Source organism: Calliphora vicina, chromosome 2, assembly GCF_958450345.1.
Source record: "Calliphora vicina chromosome 2, idCalVici1.1, whole genome shotgun sequence".
NCBI lineage: Eukaryota > Metazoa > Arthropoda > Insecta > Diptera > Calliphoridae > Calliphora > Calliphora vicina.
In genome coordinates this window covers 58,435,482-58,462,880 of record NC_088781.1, presented here as the reverse complement: position 1 = coordinate 58,462,880, position 27,399 = coordinate 58,435,482, and the positions used below count along the sequence as shown (strand labels likewise).

The window sequence follows — 27,399 nt, the reverse complement described above, 5'->3', positions numbered from 1 at the left end:
AAGTAAGACTCTAGTATTTTGTGTGTACTAGAAGGCAGTAGGCATTTAATCTTGTGTATTAGACCTTTATGCCAAACCTTGTCAAAAGCCTCGGCAACATCTAGAAATATTGCCGAACAGTACTTTTTTATTTCGAAAAATGTTCGTATCTCTCCAGTTATGCGGTTAACTTTCTCAATTGTTCCATGTCGCTTACGGAATCCGAATTGAAGATCTTGATAAAATTTACCCTTGAATTATTATGTCAAATAGTTTAGACAAACAAGGCAATAAACTAATAGGTCTATAGGATGATGCCAATGTCAAATCCTTTCCTGACTTCGGTATCATTATAATTTGGGAGATTTTCCAATCATTCGGAAAAACTCCTAGAGACAATATCGCATTGAATAATACTGTGAGCACAATAATGGCCACATCTGGTAGGTTTCCAATCATGGAAGGTGTAATTAAATCATAACCTGGATTGTCCTTTATGATCTTCTGAACATCTTCTATACTAACATTGATTAGTTCGTAGTATGTTGCTATGCGAACAGGTAAAGACTCCAATATAAAATTATTTGTTGGTGGGTTTCGTTGGAACACATTACTTAAATGTTCAGCGAAACCTACGGCTTTATCCTTTGCACTACGTGCCCAGGTACCATCAGATTTTCTTATCGGACTTTGACACTCTACCGGTGGCTTAATGTTCTTCGCTGCCTTCCAAAGGGAGACGTTTGTGTTGTTGTTGCTGTAGCAGCAGTGTTTGCTGCGATGACAGCCCTTGGCCGAGTGATCTCGGGTCATTCCGGTGCATAGAACCGGCTGTCGTGGGAATGAGAAGTTTGTGTGCTTAGTACTGGTTAAACATTCAATATAGTTTCGATTTCTGCGATCCTCTTCAGACTGAAGGTCTTTTTTATATTCTTACTTGCAGTGGCCAGCCTCTGCTTAGCAGCAGGATATCTTTTGTATTGCCAAACTCTTCTACATCTCCTCTTATCGAGAAGGAGTATTAATTTCTGCATTAGAAATACACATTTTAGGTTTAGGAGGAATTTGGCACTATGAGTGATCCAGTCGCCACAAGCGAGGAAACGATCTCCTAGTGTATTAAAAAATTCTTCAAAATGTTCACAGAAAATCGTGGGGGGCAATATATTGAGCTTAGAATTAAATATCCAAATTAAATTCTAAGCGAATGGATGTTGCTTGCAAATAGTTTTTGGAGAATTTTTCTAGGGTATAATTAAAATGCCAGTACCACCATGTGCCTTACCATCAGGATGATTCGTTAAATGATTTTCCGAGATTAACAATACATCTATATTGTTTTCGTTGATAAGGGTGAGACCTCAGCTTTGTGCTGGTTCAAGCCATTTGCATTGCAGAAACAAATTTTTAAAAAACTCGTTTTCTTGTTAAGAGTATTTGAATCATTTGGTTCCAAAAAAACGAAATATGTTATACCCAGTTTACATCAAGTTTAAATTAGATTTCGATCACAATCTAGTTTATTTTACTAATTTTTAATTACCGATTCGGTATTTGTTTAAAATCTAGATAGTTTTTTTTTTAAATTAACATTTTTAATGCATATTCAATTCTTTTAAGAAAATATGTAAGCCACGCGTAAAAACATTAATTTTCAAAAAAATAAATTAAAATCACCCTTATCTAATATATTGAAATTAAAACTCTTATAATTAAAATATTTGCACAAATTAGTAGGTTTATTAATACATAATATGTATGTTATTTTACATAAAATCTACTTTAGAGCCAAACTTACATTATTATTAAAAAATATATATTCCTGAGTATTTAAATACAAAATATAAAATGTACTCAAAATTTTTATTATTTAAAAACGTCATTGTACTTAAATTTTGCTTCCAATTTTAATTAAGGCACGTTTAGTTTTTTGCTATGTATGTTCCAATACTAATTAAAAAATAAATATTTGTTTTATGAATAAGTTCATTAAAAAACTATAAACAACACTAGAACCGGAGCACAATTTACAATCATTTCTTAGTTATTTTTCAATTTATCATATTTAGCGTTGACACATCTATTCAAAATAAAGCTCAATAAAAATTTTGTAATAAATACGAATACAACAAAAATGACTAATAATAAGGAGATCACATCCAATGAATAGTACACAAACCAATTTAAATCGACAGCATAGGAGTGTAAAACTTCTTCGGTTACCTTATGTTTTAATAAATGTTCAATCCACCAGGTGGCCGTGTCAAGAGGTTTTGATTTACGATCACGAAATATTTTTGATATTTCTAAAGCTTTTTTTGAGTAACTGTAAAAGAATGTACATTTTTATTTAGTGACATTCAAGTTTGATCAGATATTATTGAAACTTACTTGGCATGCAGTACTTGGTTTAATTCTTCTTTTAGAGTCTTCTCTGCAATGGTATCAAAGTTAATTATGCGACCAATTTTTCTATTTTCCACAGCAAAACCATTGACAAATTGATCACCATAAATTGGAGTCAATAACATAGGTTTGCCACAATACACAGCTTCAGTGGTACTTAAAAGACCACCATGACCCCAGAACAGTGTGATTTTTGGATGGCCTTAAGGAAACAAATTGGAACAATATTAACAAAGTAAGTAAAGAGCTTTTAAATTAATCAGATACTTATGAAAGACTTTTAAAATATATAACAACTTACAAATCAATGCTAGCTGAGGAGCCCATTTAATAAATAAAAATTGATCGCTTTTAATTGGTATTTCATCTGATTCCCACTTCCATATGACTTTTATATCCAACTTGGTTAAAACATTTAAAATTGCCTGCAATTTATCCTGATCCAAAGTCGATGCTTTTATCATGGAACCCCAGCTTATAAAAAGAACATCCTTTTTAGTATTTTTTAAAAATAAATCCACTTCTGCAGGTAAAGCTTTGTTAGCTTCTTTTTCACTGATGTGTATGCCTCCGATTTCAACAAATTGTTGAGTAAATGGCCTAATACCCATCAAAGAATAATGTTGATTGCCAAATATTAAACGGGTATTTTGTTTAGCAATCTGAGTTACGTCAACATCAATCTTCAGATAGTGTTGTATCAATTTGTTATCGAGATAGTTGGTATAATAACTTGAAAAATTAAGTGCACAATTATAAATCAAGTCTATATTGAATGATTTTGTAAATAACTCAGGTACTTACCGATAGAATAGTGATAAAGCTTTTGCCTGCACAAAATTCATTAAACGTTCATGCCAAACGAGAGGTGTGCGAAATCCTACAAATTCTGATTGCACATATGAAGGTGTATCGGGCATTAGTATACGATCATAGTACCAGGGCATTAAAAGGCAACTACTTAGAGCCACCACTGGTGTTTTCATCAAATAAGGCAATGCTAATTGGCAATCCGAGTTGAAATATTCGGTTATAACAAGATCGTATGGCTGTTGCTGATGACGTTTTAAAACTTCCTCAATGTGGCCACTTTCATAAAGCCTTTCACAAGACCTTTGACCCTCATCATGCAATGCAATGTATTCGTCGAATAAACCTTTCCAGGTTCTAGCTTTCATTTCATCAAGTGGCACCACATTAACTACTTCCATGCCTTCCAATATCAATTCCTCATAATTACCCTTTGGCAAATCTGTTGCTTTTATATAAGTAATTACGGTTACATTGTGACCCCTTTCCGATAAATTGTGCAATAAGGGATAGAAGACCTTGAAGTGACTGTAACCAAAATGTGGAAATATACCCAGTATTTGCTTTGTTTCCACTTGAATTAGCAAAACACAAACTGTAGCAAAGTAGCAGAAGAATTTTAAAAAATTCATTATCACTATAAATTACTATCGCCGCCCGTATCAGTGAACTGAATTGTCTAATCGTTCTAATACAATAGAACTATCAGCCCAAGCGTCTACTAAAAAACTAAACAAAACCATTGTAAAAATAAAACTAAACATGCCGCGCGGTGTGACAGATGATACCACATGAAAATCACGTAAACATTAATCAATTGCTTTATTAACATTTAATTTATTTAATAATTGGGAACATCATATGTAAACAACAAAATATTTCCATAAATACGGTTTGAAAAAATGGTCTAGTCATAGTTTTCCAAAAAATAATTAACTAACAACTGCTTACATTGTGGATTATTATTCAAAACTACTATTTTTCAGCTATTACATTTTAATTTTAAAATATATAAAATTATAAATAAATAAACAATAATATTATTGTTTTGTTTATGAAATGACATTTGGTAGCAGTATTGCCACATTTAAAAATTGTTACATTACACTGCAAATAAAGAGAAACATTTGTAATATAAAACCATCAAAGGGTGTGTTCAGTGATATATTTCAAAGTATTGAAAGAATTAATTCTTTAGTTCACTTTTTGCAATAGAATTAAATTGTTAAGAATAATTAATTCTTTAAACTTATTTCCTGAGTAGTATTTCTGAGACTGAAGCTTTCGACATAATAGAAGGACTTAATTCTTTATACTTTGGGGATATTGAATTTTTACAATATTTAAACCTTGTGGAAATTCATTCCATTAAAAAATTTATAATTTTGTTATCACGATTGTATTCAGCACACATCCAAAATATATAACAAGTTTTTGAATCGACAGCAGTGACGAAGGCTGCACGCAACTCGAAAGCAATTTATTATGTTTATTAATTTACAAACAAATTTAATTATTTAAATTTATATCACGGCGCAATATTTATAAAAAAACAAAATGAATAAAACATTTAATAAGAATATTTTTGCGACAAGAAAAATGCAAAGTTGTTCATAAGAATTGTTATCAACAGTTAGTCCGATTTGAATAAAATTTGACATGCGCAAACAGGAAGTGTTGTCGACTTTTAGTTTAGAATTTTGGACCTCATGGGCCCCATCAGGCGCGCCATATCTCGGGTATGTTACAAATTAAAGGAATTCAGATTAATTTTTTTTCATTGAAAGCTCTACCTATTTGAAAGTAATGAAATATATTTGTTAAAAAAATAAATTCATACTAAAAAAAATTAAAACATCACTTAAGTCGGGTTTAGCAACATTTCCTATCACGTCCAAAATTTCACCGTTATTAGAATTAAAATCCCCGACCACCCAAAAGTAGGCGTGACCGACAATACATTTTTCGTTATTTTAATCAGAATCAATAACTCTAACAACGATGAACTTTTGCGTGTTATTTGAATTTTGTTGTGCTAAAATCGACATAAGACGAGTATTATATACATATTTCATTAAATAAACTAAAAAAAACTTCTATAAAATAAAGTATCACAATTATTTTTCCTGTATGTAGATTTTATTGTGCTCTTACTGTATATAGAATCTCCTCTATATATAATTTTCTCTTATTGCTCAGGATATATTCACTTTTGATAATTAAATTTTCAACATTTTTACCCACCCTACTCCAGTTTTTTGATAATAGCGGGTCCAAATATTTCCCTATTTTATATATTTTTCTTTTGTTGGACTAACAAATGTAACAGATGTATATTAAATACTGTAGTGTTTTATTTAGATTAAAAGTATAACATTTGCAAAGCATATTATGTCAATATTAATATATTTGTTTTAACGCTGTGTAAAAGTTTGTGTTAAATAAAAGTAAAAATGGCGATTAAACGTAAGGAATTATTTCTAGTTTGGCGAAAAACAAAGGAATTAAAGAAAAAAAATCGACCATCCTAGAATATGTTTTACATTTTCGCGGACAAAAACAAAAAATGGTTAAATCAAGACATTAGTATTAAAAATTTCAGAAGAAATTCGAACGCGGAAATTTGTCCCAAAGAAAACCGTGGTCGCCCTTGTGCAAAATTTTTAGAGTCATCCGACAAAGCACAGAAAAGTAACATCTCTGGTCCAAAACTCAAGTAAAGAAGAGCTCTTAGTCGCCACACGGGTAAGTCTTTATAAAAGTGGGTAGCGAATGGCTGCTCCAGTTATAGACAAAATACAAGCTGCTAAGATTAAAAAAGCTTTATCCAGTCCTCAAATCTCCCTATACACCCGATGAAGCCTTGGCATTATTTATAGATGGAAAATTTACCAAAAAATCATATATGCTTATGCAAGCAGGTGCCAAAAGTCGAAATGCAAATATATACCCACCTTATGATGTTTTAAAGGAAGCCAAAAGAAAATGCTATCCAGAGGAAAGTTCTATTTCGGTAGCAGATATATGTTCAGAAGTCGATTAACAAGCACTGGTTGATCATACGGTACAGAGAGTAGTTGAATACCAAAAAGATGCTTCAATAGAAGCTTTAAATGATAAAAAATTCCGAAATATTACTATGATAAACAAATGAGGTTGTGACGGAAGTTCTGCTCATCTGCAAACAAATCGGATGCTTATTTGTTTGCTATATGTTTAGTTCCTCTTCAGCTCAATATAGATGAAAAAGTCGATTGGAAAAACCCCAGACCATCATATACACGATTTTGTCGTCCCATAAAATCAGAAGTTATGAAAATAAATAAGCAAATTGAAGGAATTGTCCCGACCAGAATTGATAATCTCTGTTTAGGTATAGATCATAAGTTTTGCCTGACAATGATCGATGGTAAGGCATTTAGTGTTATATCTGATACATCTACACATTATGTGGAATTTGTGGTGCTACGCCTAAGATTATGAATGATCCAACTAAATTTTCAAAATTATCACCAAATTTGGAAATGTATCAGTATGTACTTTCTACGCTTCACGCTCGAATAAGATGCTTTGAATGCATACTGCATATCGTATATACTGGACTTAAAAAAATGCCAAATACGTAGTCCGATTGATAAAGAGGCATTTAAAGCAAGAAAAATTAAAATAATTCAGGAGTTAAAAGAAAAAATGCACATTCTTGTTGATATTCCAAAGCCGGGATGTGGGACAACAAACAATGGCAACACCTCCATGATGTTCTTTAATAATCCATATTTAGCATCAAGCATCACTGTGTATCGACGAAAAATTAATAAAAAAAATTGGTACCATCCTAACCACCATGTCTTCAGGATATGGCGTAAATATCAACGCTTTCCAAAACCTATGTAGAGAAACTCTAAGTTTATATTTTAGTAAGTACAATTGGTACAACATGCCTTCTAGTGTACACAAAATATTAGTGCATGGAGCAGATATAATACAATCTGCTACTTTGTCCATTGGAATGTTGTCTGAGAGGAGCAATGGAATCAAGGAATAAAGATTTTCGAAATTACAGAGAATTCCATTCAAGAAAAATGTCAAGAGAAAAAACTATACGTGACCTCTTTAACCGATTACTAATTACATCGGATCCTGTTATATCCACATTGTCCAGAACTTCATCTGCAAGCTATAAAAAAGTGTAACCGTTATCGAAAGATGTTAGGGAACTTTTGATGGATCCATTACTTCCTAGTGATTCATCAGACGACCAATTTAAAAAAAAATTAAAAATCTCATAATAAAAATTCACAAAATTGTAACAAGTGTTAGTTAGCTTAATTACTTTTTATTTCATTGTTTAATTATAACTAAATTTTTTTATAATAACTAAATAAAATCATTTCATTACTAATAATTGTGATTCGTTTTTAAAAAGAAACTTATTAATAAGTCTAAAAAAGGTTTAATTTTATATGAATATTTTGACCTATGCCGGCAATAGGGTAAATGTCCAAAATCTATAGATTTAAATAGTTACTTTCTATAAATAAAATTACTTATACAATTTTAATTTTTTGAAAGATATATTAAAATAATTTCTCACAATTGAAAATATTATAGAATTTCTTCCCAGGTAGTGTAGTTTAGCAGCCTCTCCTGATCATTCTACTGAAGTAGCAGTACCCATTTTGCATTACTTTATTAGCTTACCTCCTTGCCTGCAATATCTTCATATACATGAAAATAATTTGGCCAAGCGTTTAGAAGAGACGAATTTAATTCCACTAAATTAGGGTTTTCTCCCACTGTGCGATCGTCATAAAATTTGGTGGTGCGAGTTCCGCTTTTATAAAACTGATTTGTGCTGAATTTGGTATAGATATCTATATCACTAAGATATTTGCTCTCATAACTATTTTCAGATAGCGCAATCATATGGGGGCTAGAAATAATGGATATTCATAATGCATATACAGTCAGCGTCTAAAGAAAGTGTACAACTTGTTTTTACATTTAAAACATTTTATTTACATATTAAAAAACTATTTGTTCTCCAGTTCTAGTATATTTAACAAAACATTTAATTTTTCTCTTGCAATATATAAACAAAAAACTAAACTAGTTCAACTGCAACAAAAACAGTAACAACAAAACCAAAAATACTCCATTTTTAACGTGTCAAAAAAAAGTGTACAGTTTAGGGAAATTAGAAGAAAAAACGTGTTTAGTATTTTATTTGACATCTTTTGGGTTTTAAAACAGTTTCAAGCCTCCTTGGCATTGTTTCTACCAATTTTGATGTCACCGATGTTGGGATGTTGAACCACTCTTACTGCAGGATTTCGTGTAGAGAGTCATTGCTGGTAATATTTCATTTTCTGATCTGTCTGTCCAAATGCTACCACAGATGTTCAATGGGATTAATGTTCGGTGACTGTGGGGGTTGTTCCAGTTGTTTCGGTGTATGATACAACAACCATTCTTTAACAAGTTAAGAAGTATGCTTCTGATAGTTGTCCTGTTGGAAGATCCAGGTTCGGTCTAGATTTAATTTTCTAATGATGGGTTCCATATTTTCTATAAGAATGTTTAGGTAATCGGTTTTGCTCATCAAACTATCAATAAATATGAGTTTTCCCATGCCACTTGCCGCCATAAACCCCCACACCATGACCTAGCCACCACCATGCTTTACGGTGGATAGTATATTTTTTGGTCTAACTCTTGATTTTTGCTTCTCCAAATTTTACTCCTTTTTTTACTTCCGAAAATCTCAAACTTGCTTTCGTCCGTAAACAGCACATTATTCCAAAACAATTTTCTTGGTTTTTATACCTGTTTGCGAATTCTCGAAGTCGCTCTTTATTTCGTTTGGAAATGTGGTGTTATTCTCTCGGAACTCCACCATATAGAGCATTTGGGTGTAGCGCTCGAACCGTACTGTTACTAACTCTCACTCCAGACGAATCTGTTAATTCTTCGCATAATTTTACTGCACTTACTGTGAATACTTTCTTCACTGCTCTCACAATCGATCGTATTTCAAGGTTGTTAAGGCGTTTTGGTGTTCCGGCACGTTGCTGATCTTCTAAAATTCTAAATTTTTTTGTTTGTCTATAATTTTTTTTACTGTATTATGGCTTCTTCCTATTATAGAGGAGATTTCACGTGACGATTTGCCTTCATTTTTAAATTTTATGACTTACTTTCTTGTTTCAATTGTAGTTTGTTTTCCCATTTTGGTTTTAAAGTTCTCGCGATCAAACAAGAAAAGCTACTATCTTAAAATCTCATGAGATTAGCAGCAAGATCCACAAAAAATTATAATCTAGGCAAAAATAAAGAATAACAATATATTTTTTTATGTAGCTAGAAAAATCTTATTGCAATTCTAAATGTGTTCACTTTTTTCTGACGCGTTAAAAATGGAGTATTTTTGGTTTTGTTGTTACTGTTTTTGTTGCAGTTGAAATAGTTTAGTTTTTTGTTTATATATTGCAAGAGAACAATTAAGTGTTTTGTTAAATATACTAGAACTGGAGAAAAAATTGTTTTTTAATATGTAAATAAAACGTTTTAAATGTAAAAACAAGTTGTACACTTTCTTTTGACGCTGACTGTACCTATCAGATATGGAGGTAGTGCACTAAATTTGCAGTTACCACTAAAAGTTAGTGATAGTGCAACATTTTTTTTTTTATTACAAGAAAGTTTTTCACTAAAATTAATTTAGTGATAGTGAAAAACCTTTTTTTTACAGCTTAGTGGAATTTTTTTTTCTCCACTTACAGGATAGTGGAAAAATATAACCATTCACTAATGATAATGGAACTCAAATACATATCATTAAATTGCATTATTTTATACTTTTTTATTTTTTTAACTTAATATTTTATTCTTTAAGTTTATTTCTTAAAACATTAGGTTATATTGCGATATACGTTGTTAAATTATATTACTACAAATTAAAATTGCTAAGATTTTAATTCCTGAAATTTACTTTACTTAAAAATTTAAAGTTTTTATTTAATTTTTTTTATACAATAAAAAATAATAAAATGGAAATATTTTGCATATATTTTCAATTTGTTTGGAATATTTCTATAAACACTATTTTTTGAGATTTAAGTGCAAATAATATAACTAATGCTTTCATGTAGTGACTGTTAAAAATTTGCACTATTTTATTGTAGTGAAAAATTTTCACTACCACTAATTTTTTTAATGGTAGTTAAAATATGTTTCACTACCACTAAATTTTTTAGTGGTAGTTCAAATATTTTTCACTACCACTATAGTGATGAAAAATAGTGGAAAATCAAAGTGTTGTCACTATAGTGGGATTTAGTGGAAACCTTAGTGCACTAAATATTTAATGCACTACCCCCAACTCTGATAACTATAAACGCACACTACTTTTTTAAAAAAAATTGTAAAAATGAAACAAGAACATATTTAGGGGGCTACCAATTTGTTTATTAAATTAGTTAAGACTTCACTTAAAATATTGTTACAAAAAAATTTTTTTTGTACTTTATTTATTTTTTTTTACTTAATTTTCGAGATTAACAGCCATTTTTAAGGGTATTTTCCTATAAACGCACTTTAATTTATGGGCCACTGTAGCATTATTAATAATGTGTGGATGATCCCAGACTTGTTTAATTCTTAGTTTCAGCTCCGTCAGAGTCATTATGCTTTCATTCTGGGCATTATTTGCATAAACTTTACGGGCCATGTATCCCCACAAGTTCTCCATTGGATTTAAGTCCGGACTACAAGCCGGCCAGTCCAACAGAGGAATGCTATGTTCATTAAACCAAAATTTCGATTGCTTAGAAACATGGATTGCAGCATTATCTTGTTGGAATATGCAATCTTCATCCATTTTTTCACACATAAATGAGAGAAGAGCATCTTCCAACAGTTCGTTATAAATCGCACTATTCATTTTTGTCGGAACAAAGCATATTTTCGACTTGCCAACTGCAGAAAACGCTGCCCATACCATAAAGGGTGGATTAGCCGACTGTAATGTAATGTAACCTTAACGGAACGGAACAGCTGATCGTTTCTATTGTGTGTAAAGTAGTTAAAGCAGTTATAGTGACAAAATGTAACGTAACTGTAACGTCTGAACTAAAGACCTGCACATGCAGCATTGTTTAACATGAAGACAATTGCCACATGATGCTTTTGTCATGTCATGTTATGTTCTTTTACCTACTTAACAGCAACACGCAAAGGCAATGTATATCAAAACAAAAAACAAACGCAGCATCATTTTAACAACATCATAACACACACAACATTAAAAAAATTAACAGATGCATGGATGACATGGAAAATAATTTCAAGTCATTTAAATCATGTATGAGGCCTTTTTTGTATGAGATGATTTCAATTCACTTGTAGTATTTATTGTGTGCAATAAGAAAAAATCTATATTAATCTATATTTGTTTGAGCATCACGCCTAAACGGCTGAACCGATTTTATTGAAATTTGGAACGTAGATAGATCCTTACTGGGAAGCGTCAATAGGCTATATATTTTTTTTACTACGACAGGGCTAGCGAAGAGCACCGAGTCAAGCTAGTTGACTATAAAAATACAACTGAAATTTATATTTATATTTGGTCAATTCACAAGGGGTCTTATCATGTCATATTGTCATAATGTCCTAATATTTCACAATGGTTTTTATTGTTTTTCAAGCAAAAAATGTCCTAATATAATACTACTCTGTATGCTATGTTTATGGTGTTATCGTAACCTACCAGCGGAGACCTGCGCCGAATGCCTAAGAGTCGGTTAAGCCGAGCTGTCGAGTCGAGATATATTAGGACATTATTACAATATGACTGATAAGAGACCTTGTGAATTGACCAATTATATAGTAGGTCAAAATAAAAATACGAAAGTACACCAATGGGTTTTACAATGTTGTTTTGGAAAATTTTACAATATTTAGTAATATTACCTGTTATATTATTACTTAAAAAGGAATACGTGGAATATAAGCCATAAAATGCCAATAATTTTCATGGAATTAAAAATGTAATGTGTTTCACATACATATTTTAAATACTACCTGACTTAGGTACAACCGCTCGAATATTATTAACGGGACATTTAATAATTACATTGCTAAATAATATAAAACTTCATGAACAAAGCTAGACGGTGTTTAATTAAAGAAAATTAAATTAATGTATAAATCCTTAACGGTGAAGTTTATAATATATTTAATGATATTAAAGACAAACGTGTTTATTATACTCGTTGTAAAAACGTGTTTAAATTTAATGAAGTGTCTCTGAATCGTTCGCGGCATAATTGCTACAAAAATATAAATCTACGAAAATGATCCAATGGAACAAAAGCAACTGCCCAACGATTTGAAGAAAAAGTGTAGGGCATTTATTGCGTAACTTCACAGAATTTGTTTCCCTATTTTTTGTTTTCAAATAAAATCTAGAAGGCTTGAACAAAATTTTTTAAATTTTCTAGTATATTTTTATGTTATTCAAAAATGTTTGAAATTTTTCTTGGAAAATATTTAATTTTTTTATGATTTTCAGCTATACAATGAGAAAATATGTATACGTTTCAGACTTTTCTATACATTTAGAAATATTGGCCAATATTGGGATATTATACAAAAATATTTGAACTACATAATGCAATTTATTATAAAATAGCAACAAATTTGTGTAAAAAAATTAAAAATTTCCTTCATGTACAAATTAATAATATTTATGAACATGTTCTTATTCTGAATGAAAAAAGTTTGGGAAAAATTCATGTTCGATTAATAATATTTATTAAAACATTCATTCCAATTATGAATTTCTTTTTCCTGTGTTACACTTTATTATTTATATTTTTTAAAAATCCTTATATTATTTGTTCTAAATATTTAAAAAAAATATATAATGCTAAATAATAATAGTTCTCAGATTTTCACAGTTTTTATTCTGCCTAACAATGCGACACTTGTTAACATCAATTCAATTCAAGCTACCACACATAACAACAGCATCATCAATAGTTATAGACATGACATGGCACAACACGGTTTTCGCGGCGCGATGACATGGTACAACATGGTTTTTGCGGCGCGATGACATTGAACAACATGATGTGCGCGTCGACACAACAAAACAAAGCATCAAATTTTGAAGTAAGACATTTTTCTACAAAATGTTGTCTTGTGCAGGCCTTTAGTCTGAACCTGTTAAAAACAGAATTTCTTTACGTTTCAACGTGACATTTACTAACGGTGTTGTCAACTTGTTGATTTTAAAAGTCTTGTATAAAAAAATACTTATGCTCAGAACGCTTAACAATATTTTCAATGTTCTAAAAATGTTTTAAATATTTCAATAATATAAATACATAAATAAAAAACAAAATGTAAGAAAAGATAAACTCACTGTTTATTGTTGATTTTTTGTTTAAGCTTTGATATTTTTACAAATAAAGCTTGAGTGTCTGCAATTCTCATTCACTCTAAGTTTGATTTGTATAATATCTTTAGTTTTTCTAAAGCCTTTTGGGAAAAGGTTTCCTGATGATCTGGCTTAAGCAACCAGTGAAATGCGCATAGTCTACGTTTACAATGCAGAAATTGAAAGGTAGACAGACGAAGTTTGAAAGCGAGGTGTTGAAGAGGTACAGTGTGTATTACACAGGTTTAGGTTAGTTCCAAAGAGAATGAGAAAAATGTCTGCCTTTCAATTTCTGCATTGTAAAAGGGGACAAAGGAACTAGCATATCCCACAACAATAAATGTCAGTGAATTTATCAATAATTGGGAAATTTAGCACAATTCTTACTAAAAACAAAATTTTTTTATTGTTATGGTAATATTTACATATTAAGCAAATTAGTTCACACAAGCATTTATAAAATGTATACTAATAATAATCGAAAGTAATAAGTTTGAAAATATTAAATTAATATTTTGTATAGACAAATTAAATTAACATATTAGGGCCATTATTACAACTTGCCTTTATGTTCGAAATAGTGAAGGTGAAACTTTAAGCAATAGAAAAAGGTACCCTTAAAGTTAACTATTACTATTACGAAAATAAAGGCATGTTGTAATAATGGCCCTTAGTATAAAGTACAATATTAATTAATTTTTAAGTTATCGGACCTTTAATAAATAAAGTATGTATGACAAGGTAATAAATAATATTTATAATTGTCTCCTAATGGGTTAATATAAACATATATGAAGTCACTTCGAAGCACTTCACAATGATGATGAATACATTTTTTTTAAATCGCAGAAAAAAATTATAAAATCGCTTGAACAGTATTTAAAACAATTGTGTTGATAACACTTTCAAACAGCTGTTTAAATTTGTTTGTTTATGTCAAAAACATATGACACGTTTTTAATGTTCTATAATCGCACTAAAGTGTTACGTTAAGTCAACATTACGGTTACATTACATCAACGGTCGGCTAACCCAGCCTTAACACTGCCACCACCGAAATTACGTTTTGACATCCGAATATCGTTTGTTCTCCAATCGTGCCAATAGCATGAGTATGAGTCAGGACCGTCAAATTAAATTTTTTTTCGTAAGAGAAAATTACTTTTTTCCACTCATCTGTCAATTTCATATATTTTCTTGCGAATTTTAGACGATTTTCTTTATGGCTTTTTCCATTTTATGTTTTCATCGTTTCGTAAAATGCATGATAAAAATATAGAAGGTAGTTTCAATCAAAATTTTTTTTTCAAATAAGGTTTTTTGAAGTTTCCTTATTTTGTGAGCATTATAAAAAGCGTTGCCACATTCCTAAAAATGATTTTTATTTTGGAGAAATTTTTTACAAAAAATGTGTAATTTATAATTTAGTATTTAAATAAAAATGTATTAAGTATGTTGTGTTGGAAGTTAATGATTCAATTCCTAACATTCGCTTACTTATAATTAAAACACGTTTACTATTTTCATAGGTATATTAAGTAAGAATTTTTTAATTTTTTTATTACTATGAACATATTTTGTATCTTTTAAATGGCGGTTTAAAAACCGAATTCGAAAATATGTTCTCCCAAGATAAAACCTTTTAACAATTTTTTTATCCAAATTTACATTAGTTGAATTTAACAAATTTAACATATAATTTGGGCTACCTGACAAAGAATTTTCATTAAATTTTAAAAAAAGTTGCATTTAAACGTTCCAAAAGGCTTAAAAACTGGTGTTTGGTTTGTATGTGCACCCTCTGACAATAAATTTGTATATGTATAATTTTCATCTTTTCCTTCCGATGTTCTGAATCCAAATTCGGTAAGACCCATTTTTGAAATAATGTAACCGGCAAAATTTTCCAAACCGTCAAATTCTATATCATTTAATTTATAAATATTGTCCAAAAACTGCTCAGTTTCTTGATATTATGTAATCTATAAAAAGAATCATATAAATATACATAAGTATAAAATACGATCAAAAGTTATTTGCCTCAATTTGTTCTTCATCATCTATTGGTATTTGATTAATTGGGGTAAAAATTTGCTGACTTAACGTCACGTCAGGATCTATTGTTTGAAGGTCCAAAATGTTTTCTTCGCAGTTTTGGACATTCGCTTCCGAACAATGAATATTTTCATTGCGACCTGATTTTATAGTAAATTTTAAAATTAAAAAAATATATACATATATAAAAATTCATTAAATGTACCTAAAAGATATGATCGAAGACGATATTTAAACTCTAATGGTGAGGGGAAAATTTTTAATTAATATGGTATTACTATTTTAACGAAAACGTCAAAATCCTTAAGCATGTCAGACGTAGAATTTTAATAAATAAAGAGAGAATGAAACTACCTTCTATTTTTCTACTATGGTAAAATGTGTGCATCGCTGGAAGATTCAATTTATTCTTTATTTGTGTGGAATTCAATTTGTTGCGGGTTGCTTCTTGTTTTATTAGATTAAATTGTCTTCTTGTTAGTTTTGTTATCCCTTTTTGTAGGTTTGCGAACTCCATAATTTTGTTCTTTCTTCAAGAAATTTCGCACCACACTTTCCGAACGATTGATTTTACGTCCAATTTCTCTATTGGAACATCCTTGGTAGTGAAAAAATTGAATTTGAATCTTTTCTTGATCGGACAAAACAGTTCCCTTGGGCATCTTTAAAAGTGATGAAATTTATGATTCAAATAGAAAAAGTTGTAGTAAATTGATATGTTACTATTAGAAACGTAACTTTGGTTGAAAAAAATTGATAATATTTTATTTTTGGTAACTTTATTAAAAACAAATTTCACGTCTGCGTTTATACGAATCTTCCACTGAAAATAGCACCAAGAAAATTTGATCGCATAATTAAGGCAAACAACAAGAATAAGAAAAAAAATTGCCTTATTTTTAAGCGATTTATGCACGTTAAAGTGATTTTCGGAAGCGGGTCTATATGGGAGCTATGACTAATTATGAACCGATCGTAACAAAATTTGGTGACATGAATTTTCTATATATAAAACTTATTTGGAGCGCAATTTGTGGAGATACATTTATAAATTAAACATTTATGACCGATAAAGTCCAATTTCGGAAGGACATTTGTATGGGGGCTAGGTGAAATAATGGACCGATTTTAGCCAGTTTGAATATGCTTGGTCCTTGGGTCGAAAAAATAATATGTACCAAATTTTATCGAAATATCTTCAAAATTGCTACCTGTACTCTGCGGACAGCCAGCCAGCCAACCAGACGGACGGACGGACGGACATCGTTTAATCGACTCAGAAAGTGATTCTATGTCGATCGATACTTTAAGGTTGGTGTTAGACTAATATTTTTGGGCGTTACAAACATCTGCACAAACGCATAATACCCTCCCACTATGGTGGTGTAGGGTATAAATACAGAAAAAAAATAAGTGCGTTTATAGCAATATGCACCAGTGTAGGCTTCGTCCTTGGGGCAATATAACCCTAATATAAATAAAACGACAACGTTAATTTTAATTTTACTTTATGCATTTATATCATATTAATATTTTATATCATAACAATATGTATAAATTTAGGGAATAAATTGAGAATTTAATTAAAAATATATTTTAAATAATTCATTAGAATTTATTGGCTGCTCTATTGTCACAGCCTTTGCCACATTCTTCCTTTTCGCAAATATCACACAACGATGACTTCACTTCATAGTATACAGTGGCGCGTTGTTCTGAATTATAGTAGTCATACATAGTGATGGCAGCTGGCTTTTGCTTGGCCACGGCATGAGTCTTCTCTGCATTCACTTCAAAGCAAACCTCTTCACCAGCCGTAAGAAAATCGAAATAGATTATAATGGCCGTATCGGAATTTTTAGTTTCAACGCGTTGCACTTGTTTGGCTTGACGTATGGCATCGAATTTATCTGCATCGGCGGTAAAACCAGATGGCAGATATACCTCCATAATGGCCATGTTTGATTCTTTGATGTCACTCTTAGCTCCAGGAACAAAGTCGGCGCAAACATCCATTTTCAATAGACTGGGATAGGGAGTTGATTGAATTGTGTGCTTGATGCTGAAACTAGGTTTGTCATCTTTGGTGGCTAAATTGTAGCGGTAGGATAATTGTACGAGCGATGAGCCTTCACCATTGGCTTCCAAAGTTATTTGGCGCGATGATTTGGGAAGCTGAAAAAGGGACAAAATAATGAAATTTGTTTTGAAGACTTTATTATAAAGATTATTGCAACTTACCACATGGGTTTGTAAAATCAACGAATTCTCCTTATCCACCGAGAAACTACCTTTAGTTGTTTCTTTTCCTTCGCCATCTTGAGCCTCGAATTTAATTGTCATTTTACCATCACCAGCAGTAATATACTTTTCAGCAAAATTGATGAGGGCTTGTAGACCCACAACTGTATCTTGTGTTGAATCGAAGCCTCCCATGCTATTACGATTACCTATCAACCATTTAATAATGGGCAATAGTTTTCCAGCTGGTTCGCTGTACACATAAGCTTCCAATATATAAGCCGTTATTTCGATATCATTACTATGATCCTTTGCTGAATTCGTCCACCATTTAAGACCATTCTCCTCATGAGCTAATTTTTCTAGTTTTTCCATAAGTTTGCCGGCACTAGGATGTTGTACTTTCTTTAAGACCACAAGCGATAGAGCCAGAGCATAGGTGTCATCCTCCTTGTCAATATTATCTACCAAGTACTTAATACCCATTTCGATTTCGGGTTTGTATTTGTTGGAGTAGTCCTGCAATGAAAGGGGATAATAAAGAAAATTTTAATTCTGTTTTGCAGATTGAGAGTCGTTTGTGTAATAAAAGATAGCACAGTTACACTCGGTCATAACTCGGGAACTATTGTTCCATTATTCCTATCGTTAGTTTTAAATAGGAGTAACGGAACCCTATATTTTAATATAAGACAAATCATGTTTTAGTTTAATTAATATATATCAAAAAAAACGATAGGACCTGGAAGAACGGGTAAAACCCTGTTCTCTGGGTCTATGAGGACCTACCCACCTATGCTTTGGATGCTATTCAGTACATCCCACCTTTACATATAGACTATCGGGTCTATCCGCGGCTAAGCCGCATGATCTATTTAGATACATGCATATTCTAGGAATCTTTAATAATCACTCTATTTTTGTCTTTATTCATTCCACTTGGGAACATAGGGTTTTTACAAGAAAATTCCAACTTATTCTATCATTACATACAACTTTTATTTTGTCAAATGATTTGTTTTGGACTAAAAATTTCCTACTTTGGGGAAGGAACTTTAGAGTCCTTCTACTTGAATGGGATCAGTGGTCAGACCAACAATGGCACGATAATGTCGATCAGGTGTGGTTCACCGATGGTTCCAAACTATAGATGGAAAATGGGTAAAAACCCAATTAGTAAATACCCGGTAAAAGGGGTAAATTGGGTAAATACCCAGGTGTATACTAAAAATGTGGGTAAAAACTATCTTGAAGATTATGTGGAGCAGAAAACATTGGATGGTTCAAGAGAATGATTTTTTTTTTATTTAATTTTATAAAGAAAAAATTGTACATAGTAGTTGTAAAATAAAGGCCTGAAGACTTCTTATTCACTGTCGCTGAAACTTTCAATATTAGTTTCACTTGGGAAATAATCAAAAATAGTATGAGGTGTCGGTGAAGAATGGATTATTCCAGTAGAAGTGGATGGTATATCATCAAATGATTCGGAAGAACTGATATCGTCCTCATCTGGAAAGATTTTGATACAATTGTTCTTCGGCTTTGTATCTTTATTGAAGAGATTCCAATTATGTGATATAAAACAGACTTTCCAGCATTATCGGCAGTTAACCTTGGAATGAATAAAACTTTGTGTGCTGAATGAATGAAAATTTGTGGCATTTTACATTTATACAATACATTTTACACAATAAACGCATACCTTCTCGTGGAATTACAAATTTAATTGGCCTTTTTGAATGTTTTTTAGTTTCTAATTTTTAGGTTTGATTGACATTCAGTTTTTGAAAATATTTTGATATTAAAATCATTTTATAAATAACCAAAAAAAGATTAAAAAAGAAATATACCTGGTATTTACCCAGTATTTACCCATACATAGAGTCCCATCTATATTCCAAACAGGTCAAAGCGATATTCAAATGGGTACATACCCAACAATATTTTAGGCGGAAATTTATGCCTTCCTAATATGCTATGCTGAGTGTTTGCGAAGGGGACTAAAGGTCTTTATGATATTTGTTATGTAACATATTACTTAGGGCCTTATATTCCTATGAGGTAAGATCTGGAGTCGTCATTAACTGTGTTACATCTTTGAATGAACTCGGTGAGCATAATTATCTGACATTGTGCTGATTAGCTGTTCATGAGGGACACGCGTCGAACGAATGGACCGATTATATGGCCAAAAGAGTTTGATGTTGGTTTGAAACTGGAACTTGGTTTGCCCGCCACTGGGGTAAATTCTCTGAACTTGGGCTGGTCAAACGATACATTACTCTGTCCAAAATTAAATTCCAAAAGTTGCAATCGCTCGGAAAGAGATATTTGAGACAACTTACTGGATTATTTACCGTGCATTGTGCTCTTAGATACCACCTATATATCTTAGGGAGATAGTTCAGATTTTTTGATGTACATGATGAAACCTCTGAATACGTGCTTTGTGATTGCCCAATGTTGTCGACGAGCATAGCGAAATTGCTCGGAAGGGTCTTAATGGCCCCTGGTGATCTTTATGTTCTTTCATCTAACTGGATAATTGGCTTCAGACGTATCCTGAACCTGTCATGATGAAGCTAAGGGCTGCATAAATGATCCTATGGATCGCAGTTCGTGAAGCCTCACTATTTATAATAATAATAATAAAAGCCTGTACTCTGAATTGTTTGTAAGCCAAACGCAACCCCAACAAAGTTTCGAAACTCCATCTCATTCTGAAGAAACAAGAAAGCTCTGCTAATAATTACAATTTAAATCCTGATTTGACTGTTTTTCCTTATTAATACCAATTAATTTATTAAAATACAAAATTATTTAACACTTACCATGTCCTCCAAAAGAGCTTGCAATGAAAATGCCGTAAAGCCAACATCGTTCTGATGAGCTGGATGGAATAAACGGCCGGTCTGTTTAAATTGACCGCTCTTCTCTTGATTCGATACTACATATTCCAAAGCTTGATCAATGACGTCCGTGTCAATGGTAATGTATTTTCTAGCCTGTATAAAGGAACGTGCCACATAAGCTGTGAGCCAACTGTTTGGTTCACTGTGGCCCTCGCCGAAAGCACTGTAGGCTCCATTCTTATGCTTATAGGTCAATTCGCGTTGATAACCAACTTCCATGTAATTTTTGGCCTTTTGAACTACTGTTGGCATATCACGGTTAATAGCATCCAAATAATGCAACACCAGTATATTGGGCACAAAGTTGACCATATTCTGTTCACCACAGCCGTACGGTTTGCGCACCAATTTGTCGATATTCTTAATGGTGGGACCTAAGATGTCGCCAACCACAGAAAATTCCAAATATTCCGAGTCCAAAACCGCATCTTTGGGTATAGCTGCCTTAAGGGTTTCCTTAATGGGTTCTTTAGAAGCAGCTGGTGTTATAAATATGGCTTGATTTTCATACTGAGTAATACCTTCTGGTTCAACTTTGAGCTTTTGATGTATGGCATCACCAGCCAAGGGTGTTATGGCTTTAATTTTCAATGTGATTTCTCCCACTTTGTTGGGACGGATCATGAATGATACACTCTTGCCGCTGTTCGAGGCCACTGTTACTGTTTTCTTACGTTGCTTCTCCTCCAAAACCAATTCCTCAATTTCATTGGAGACTTCAGTGAAATCATATTCGTCATCGGTATTTTCCATAGTAACTTCAGCATCCAAAGCTTTGTCCATGTAATTGAAGACAACTATGGGTATGGATATCACCTCACCACGCTTAACGGAATATGGCAAATTAGTGCTCACAAAGAAGGGTTGGAATACTTCGATGTTTGTGGGATTTGCCACCATGCCAAAGCCGGTTTTGTCGTTCAATGAAAAGCCGGTTACCACCCAAGAAGTTATGGTGTCGGGTATGTTTTTGGTAAGAGTAGCCAAACCATTTTTATCAGTGCTATATAGATTTGTCAAGCAATTTAAAGTAAACATGGAAGGATAAGGGAATATATTAATTAAAATTTTTTAAATATTTAATTTAATCAACATAAACACAGTTACAACACAAAAAGCTTTACATTTAATTACATATATATGTACAAAAATTAGTATGATTTATGGAATAAAAACATGCAGAATTTACAAAAAATTGTTAGTAAAAATCAAACAAATATGTGGTTTAAATACAATTTTCTCAGTGTTTGAGTTTTTAAAATAGTGGCTTACAACTAAAGCTTTAATTTTATTAATAGGAACAGTATAGAAAGTAGATGGAGAGAGTGGAGAATAAGTTTTTAAATCTTAGCTACGTTTTTAAAAGCAAAGCTTAGCTAAGACACCAACCTTTGAAAAGTTAGAGAGAGAAAAATAGTTTACAATTATATACATTTTACTGATCTTCCCAAATCCGAACTTGTATAAAAATGGTTGGCGTAATTTGAGTTCCAAGTTTTATTAACATTGAGTCATTAGCTTCATTGGCAAATAATTGCTCACTACAATGTGCAAACAATTTCTAAGTCATTGACGCAGAATTTCAAAAAGTAACGGGAAATAAATCAGCAATTTCAAATTTGATAGTTTGATTTTTTCAAAATTTCGCTACGGATCATGAAAAAAAAAATAAAATTTGAATTATAGTTTATTTTGTAAACTATAAGTAATGGTTCGAAAGAATTTCGAAAATCAAATTAAATTTTGAATCCTTTGCGAATTTATTCTTTATAGAATTAATTCCTCATTGAATCATTAAAATTTTCTTTAATTCAAATCCATTAAAAAATAGCTTCAAAAATGTATTGAATGATTAAATATTTCTTCAATTTAAGTCAACTTAAGTCAATTCTGTTCAATTCATTTTGCAAATGAAAACAAAGCAAAACAAAACGTAAAGAATTTATTTCCATTTTTTATTCTTCAACTGACTAAATATAGCCATGCGAAATTTTATTAAAATCGGACTATTTGTTTAGAAATTGCAGATTTATTTCCAAATTTTGCTTTTACGAAAGTAGACAAAGGTCCCAAGGAGTTTTGCATAGTTATTGTGTCCTCTTGAATTTGGTACATTTTTCAATATTTATTTGATTATTAGTAAAAAATAATAAAATTTATATAAATTCATTTTAGGAAAACGATTTTTGACAAAATACTTGTCTAAAATATTAAAAATTCTGCTTTAAAAACTCCCTGGGGATTTTGTTTGACCAATGGTACATTTTCAGTTCACGTTTCAATTGGTATTATACAGACTTGAATAAATAAATTATAATTAAGCAATAAAATACACATAAAATACCAAAAAAAACTATAAGTTATAAAAAAATTTCAACAAACATTTTAAAAATGTTCAAGTAAGACATTCAAATTCAAACAAAAACTCATTAATAACAACTAGAAAGAAAGATAAAAACGTTTAATAACAAATTAGCAAGGTTGGCTGCCGATTCGAAACTCTTAAAAGGTAACGGTACCGGTATTTCGGTAAACATATGTTAATAATAACGCTAATTTTTAGCTGACTCAAATAAATTTCACAAAAATTAAAAATAAGTTCCTGATTTATAGTGCATTTGCACCGAAGCGAAATCTAGTACATATGAGATTTCATGCCAAATCTAGTTATTTTGACGAGATTTCCCATACAAAATGAAATCTACTTCGTGGCTAGATTTTGGGGAAATCTTCTCAAATCTATTCAGTACCAAGTGATGCAACAGTGAATTTCTTAACAATGTCCTAAAAAATACAGCACTGTACAAGTAAAATTTGACAGATGCAAATCCAAAAATAATAATCTTATATATAAATAGGCCACACGTTTTTTTGTGGTACACTTTTAAGTATGTTATTGTCCACCAATTTTGATGAAACTTATATGTTTTAAAAGGTTATTTTCTCTAGATGTGCACAATATACATTTTTTTAAAAAATTCTTTCCATAAAAGTGGTAAAAAGCATTTTAAATTAGCTTGAAAAACAACAACAACAACATGTTTATGCACATCTAAATACATACACGTGCATTTGTACACAAACGTGAAAAATATTTTTGCGTATAAACAAAAGTAACTGTATAATTTCGTTATTAGTGGTCGAATTTTGACCACCAGGCGATCCTAGTAATAAAATAATCAGCCCAATTATGAATAAAAAAATTATAATAAAAAAAATCTGCGGGTTTTTTTAGTCAGCTGTTTGTTCCCGGGAGTTTGTTCCCCGGGAGTTTTTTCCCATTGAATTGAATAGGAAAAATGAGAAAAGGGAAAATACTCCCGGGGGATTTTTATTCATAATTGGGCTGAATATAAAAAGTGTGGGAAAGTGTTAGCATTTGAAAAATATGTTCAATGGATGCAAATATGAATAAAAGTTAAGTGATACAAATTATATTACTAAAAATTATAATAAAAAAAATCTGCGGGTTTTTTTAGTCAGCGGTGTAACCCTAGGTCTCCACGTATCAATATTTATTGCTGCAATTGTCAAATTTGATTGCGTCAATGAAATTTGCGAGTGTAGACCGCAAATTTTCATATGTAGCAATCCAATGCGCAATGATTGCTAAGCAATAAGCTGTCAGTTCAGTTGTAAAATATATTGATTTTGACAAAGATTTCAATTGTAATCCACTAGATTTCGCTTCGGTGTAAATGCACTATTAAATAAAACACGAACTTGTTTTTAATTTTATATAAAACACTTAAAATAGACTTGGATGTAGGAACCTTTATTATGACCCGAAAGAACAGTCTCCGAAATTTTATATAAAACACTTAAAATAGACTTGGATGTCGGATCTCTATTATGACCCGAAAGAACAGTCTCCGAAATTTTCTTATATTTTCGGTCACTATTTCCTGCATTGCTACCGATATCTTTCAACTATCGATTCAAGACTTGGAAGCCAACATTATTCAGGTAATTCGCGAGATACCGGTAGCAATGCAGGAAAGAGTGATCGCGGCCAATATTTGATTAAAATTATCTTTTAAAAGTAAATGTCCGAGGTAGTTCTTTCAGATCATTATAGATATTCCGACATCCAATTCTAGTTTATATAAAATTAAAAAAAAAGTCTAAATGAATCACATTTTATTAAGTGTTAACTTCTGTAGATATAAATTTTATTTGTATTTTCATTATTTATAGAATATTTTTGAGGTAAAGGTATTTTCGATTATTTTGGTAACAATAATTCCATTTAATTCGCAAACGGAAGGAACTCAAGCTGGGTTTGTAATGGGAAACGGTAGCCAACCTTACGAAAAACATAAACTTTATTCAATTTAAAGCTCACAAAGTCAACACATAGAACAACTAAAAAACTAAATAAATTTCATGAAAAATACAAGCCTACTTTTTTAAATTTTCCTCTAAAAATAACCAACATTCTTGGAAATTTTCTCTTACTAGGAAATTTTTCTGCTCAACTCTATACGCCTCAGTAGATGTCATTATAATAGGCTTGGCGGTGGTTGTTGTCTTAGCATTTAAACTTGCCCCCATAATAGGTATATATTGACTTTCAGATGACACTGGTTTTGGTCTTAACTTATGTACTTAAAATATATTAAAGAAGTAAATAAAAAATCAATTTAAAGTTTTGACAAAAAAAAAACATAATTAAAAGATTTTTGAAATTTTATACCAAATATGTAAATTTAGTTTAGTTTATAAATATAACAAAATATGTAATCGTTTTTTTGGCGGTAATTACTCGTACTTTTGAAAATTTTGAAAAATCAAAATATGGGTAAAATGTTTGCGTATATTTGTGCTTAGACCGTCATCGTTCATTTCAATATCACCGCCCATAAGTGTTGACAAAATGTTTGAACCAAATCGTACCCCTATACTGTGTGGTCTCTTAAGTGTTAATAGATCATATTTAAAATCTAAAATAAATTAAAGAGAAACGTTTTCAAAAGGGGTTTGACAAAGGGGTACGTACTAAAATAATAATTTATGTTTTAGCAAAAAAAAAAAAAGAGTAAGAAAGTCTGGAACCGATCATAATCTGATCTCTTTGAGCTTCCTAGCTCAGTTAAAATCGTATATTCTAATTTGTACCGAGTTAGAATATTCAAAATTCATAATATTTGATTATTTTTGTTGTCAAATAAAATGATAACTATAAATAACATTTAAATGGATAAAGTTTGTTAAATACATATTCTTAAACCGTCTGCCATTAATCCAAATCCATTTAACATGAGTAGATTTTACCAAACAATGAACGAAATTTTTGATTTAGTTTCCAATTCATTAACACGATTATTTCAATATTAATCTGAGTTATTTATGAATGTTAAAATATTTAATACATGTACATATGTATCTTGAAATTACTTATTAAGCTGTGGAAAAATCCAAACTTCTTCAAAGTTGCTACGAATTTTTGGATATGTAGAGACTTGTTCAGTTGGTGGTACAATTTCGGTGGCAACTGCTAAATATGTGTGAATCTCAATACTGTCTTTAAGTTCATCCTCAAACCTGATGTCGATTATATCGTAATCTTCTGTAAACATTTTATAATAGATACTTTGTTTTAATTTGTAGCTAATCACAAATCGGGGTTCGATAGCAAAATAATATAAAGATAGAACATTTTGTTTAAAACATAAATAAACCGGCAATCTCTAAATGTATAGTCCGATTTTAAAGATATAACTAGAATACTTCAGTTTAAGATTAAAATATTTTGCTGTTTTATTGTACGTTGGGTAATGCAGTGATCGGTAATGCAGTGTATCAAAAAATATATGACAAAACTGAACAAGACTTTAGTATGTTGTTGATTCTGAATATATTAGTTTTACTAGTGGCAAATATAAGGAAGAAGACCACGATATTTAACATGCGTCGATTTTACCAAACAATAAACGAAATTTTAGATTAAGATTCCGATTCAGTAACACGAATGGTAAGAATATTTCAATATTAATCTGAGTTATTTATGAATGTTAAAATATTTACATGTATATTGAAATTACTTATTAAGCTTTGGAAAAATCCAAACTTCTTCAAATTTGCTACGAATTTGCGGATTTGCAGAGACTTGTTCAGTTGGTGATACGATTTCGGTGGCCCCTTCTAAAAATGTTTGGTACTCAATAGTGACTTCAAGTTCTTCCGATATCCTGATGTCGATTATGTCGTAATCTTCTGTAAACATTTTACAATAGATACTTTGTTTTAATTTGCAGCTAATGAGGCACAACAGCAGGGTTTGATACCAAAATAATATAAAGATAGAACATTTTGTTTAAAACATAAATAAATCTGCAATAGTATAGACCGATTTTAATTATATATATGGAATACCTGAGATTATGATTTAAATATTTGTACATTAGGTAATACAGTGATCGGTAATGCAGTGTATCAAAAATATATGACAAAACTGCACAAGATTCAGAATATTTTTTCTATCTTATTGATTTTTAATACATTAGTTTTACCAGAGGCAAATATAAGGAAGAAGACTGCGATATTTAA

The 27,399-nt window shown here is 31.0% G+C and overlaps 2 protein-coding genes across 20 annotated transcripts in view; both read right to left on the bottom strand.

The window, feature by feature from the left end:
• Window positions 1-1,768: 1,768 nt before the first annotated feature.
• Window positions 1,769-4,128, bottom strand: Ugt36A1 (UDP-glycosyltransferase family 36 member A1). Its single transcript, XM_065501878.1, has 4 exons — window positions 3,190-4,128; window positions 2,687-3,117; window positions 2,371-2,587; window positions 1,769-2,305 (listed from the first exon to the last, which is right to left on the bottom strand). Exons 1-4 carry the CDS (start codon window positions 3,825-3,827, stop codon window positions 2,020-2,022), a joined length of 1,572 nt encoding a protein of 523 aa, XP_065357950.1. The 5' UTR covers window positions 3,828-4,128; the 3' UTR covers window positions 1,769-2,019.
• A 13,061-nt stretch (window positions 4,129-17,189) lies between these two features.
• LOC135951762 (thioester-containing protein 1 allele S3-like) overlaps window positions 17,190-27,399 on the bottom strand; it is a 66,408-nt gene continuing 56,198 nt past the window's right edge. For 16 of the 19 annotated variants that reach the window (XM_065501466.1, XM_065501463.1, XM_065501464.1 and 13 more), the window contains exons 6-8: window positions 20,770-21,853; window positions 17,936-18,454; window positions 17,190-17,869 (exon numbers count right to left, since the gene is read on the bottom strand). In XM_065501466.1, the coding sequence (XP_065357538.1) occupies window positions 17,303-17,869; window positions 17,936-18,454; window positions 20,770-21,853 (2,170 nt within the window). In that variant the 3' untranslated portion in view covers window positions 17,190-17,302. Of the gene's footprint in view, window positions 17,870-17,935; window positions 18,455-20,769; window positions 21,854-25,255; window positions 25,458-26,247; window positions 26,420-26,894; window positions 27,067-27,399 lie in introns of all 19 variants that reach the window. The other 3 variants (XM_065501477.1, XM_065501476.1, XM_065501472.1) reach the window with 3 other exon arrangements.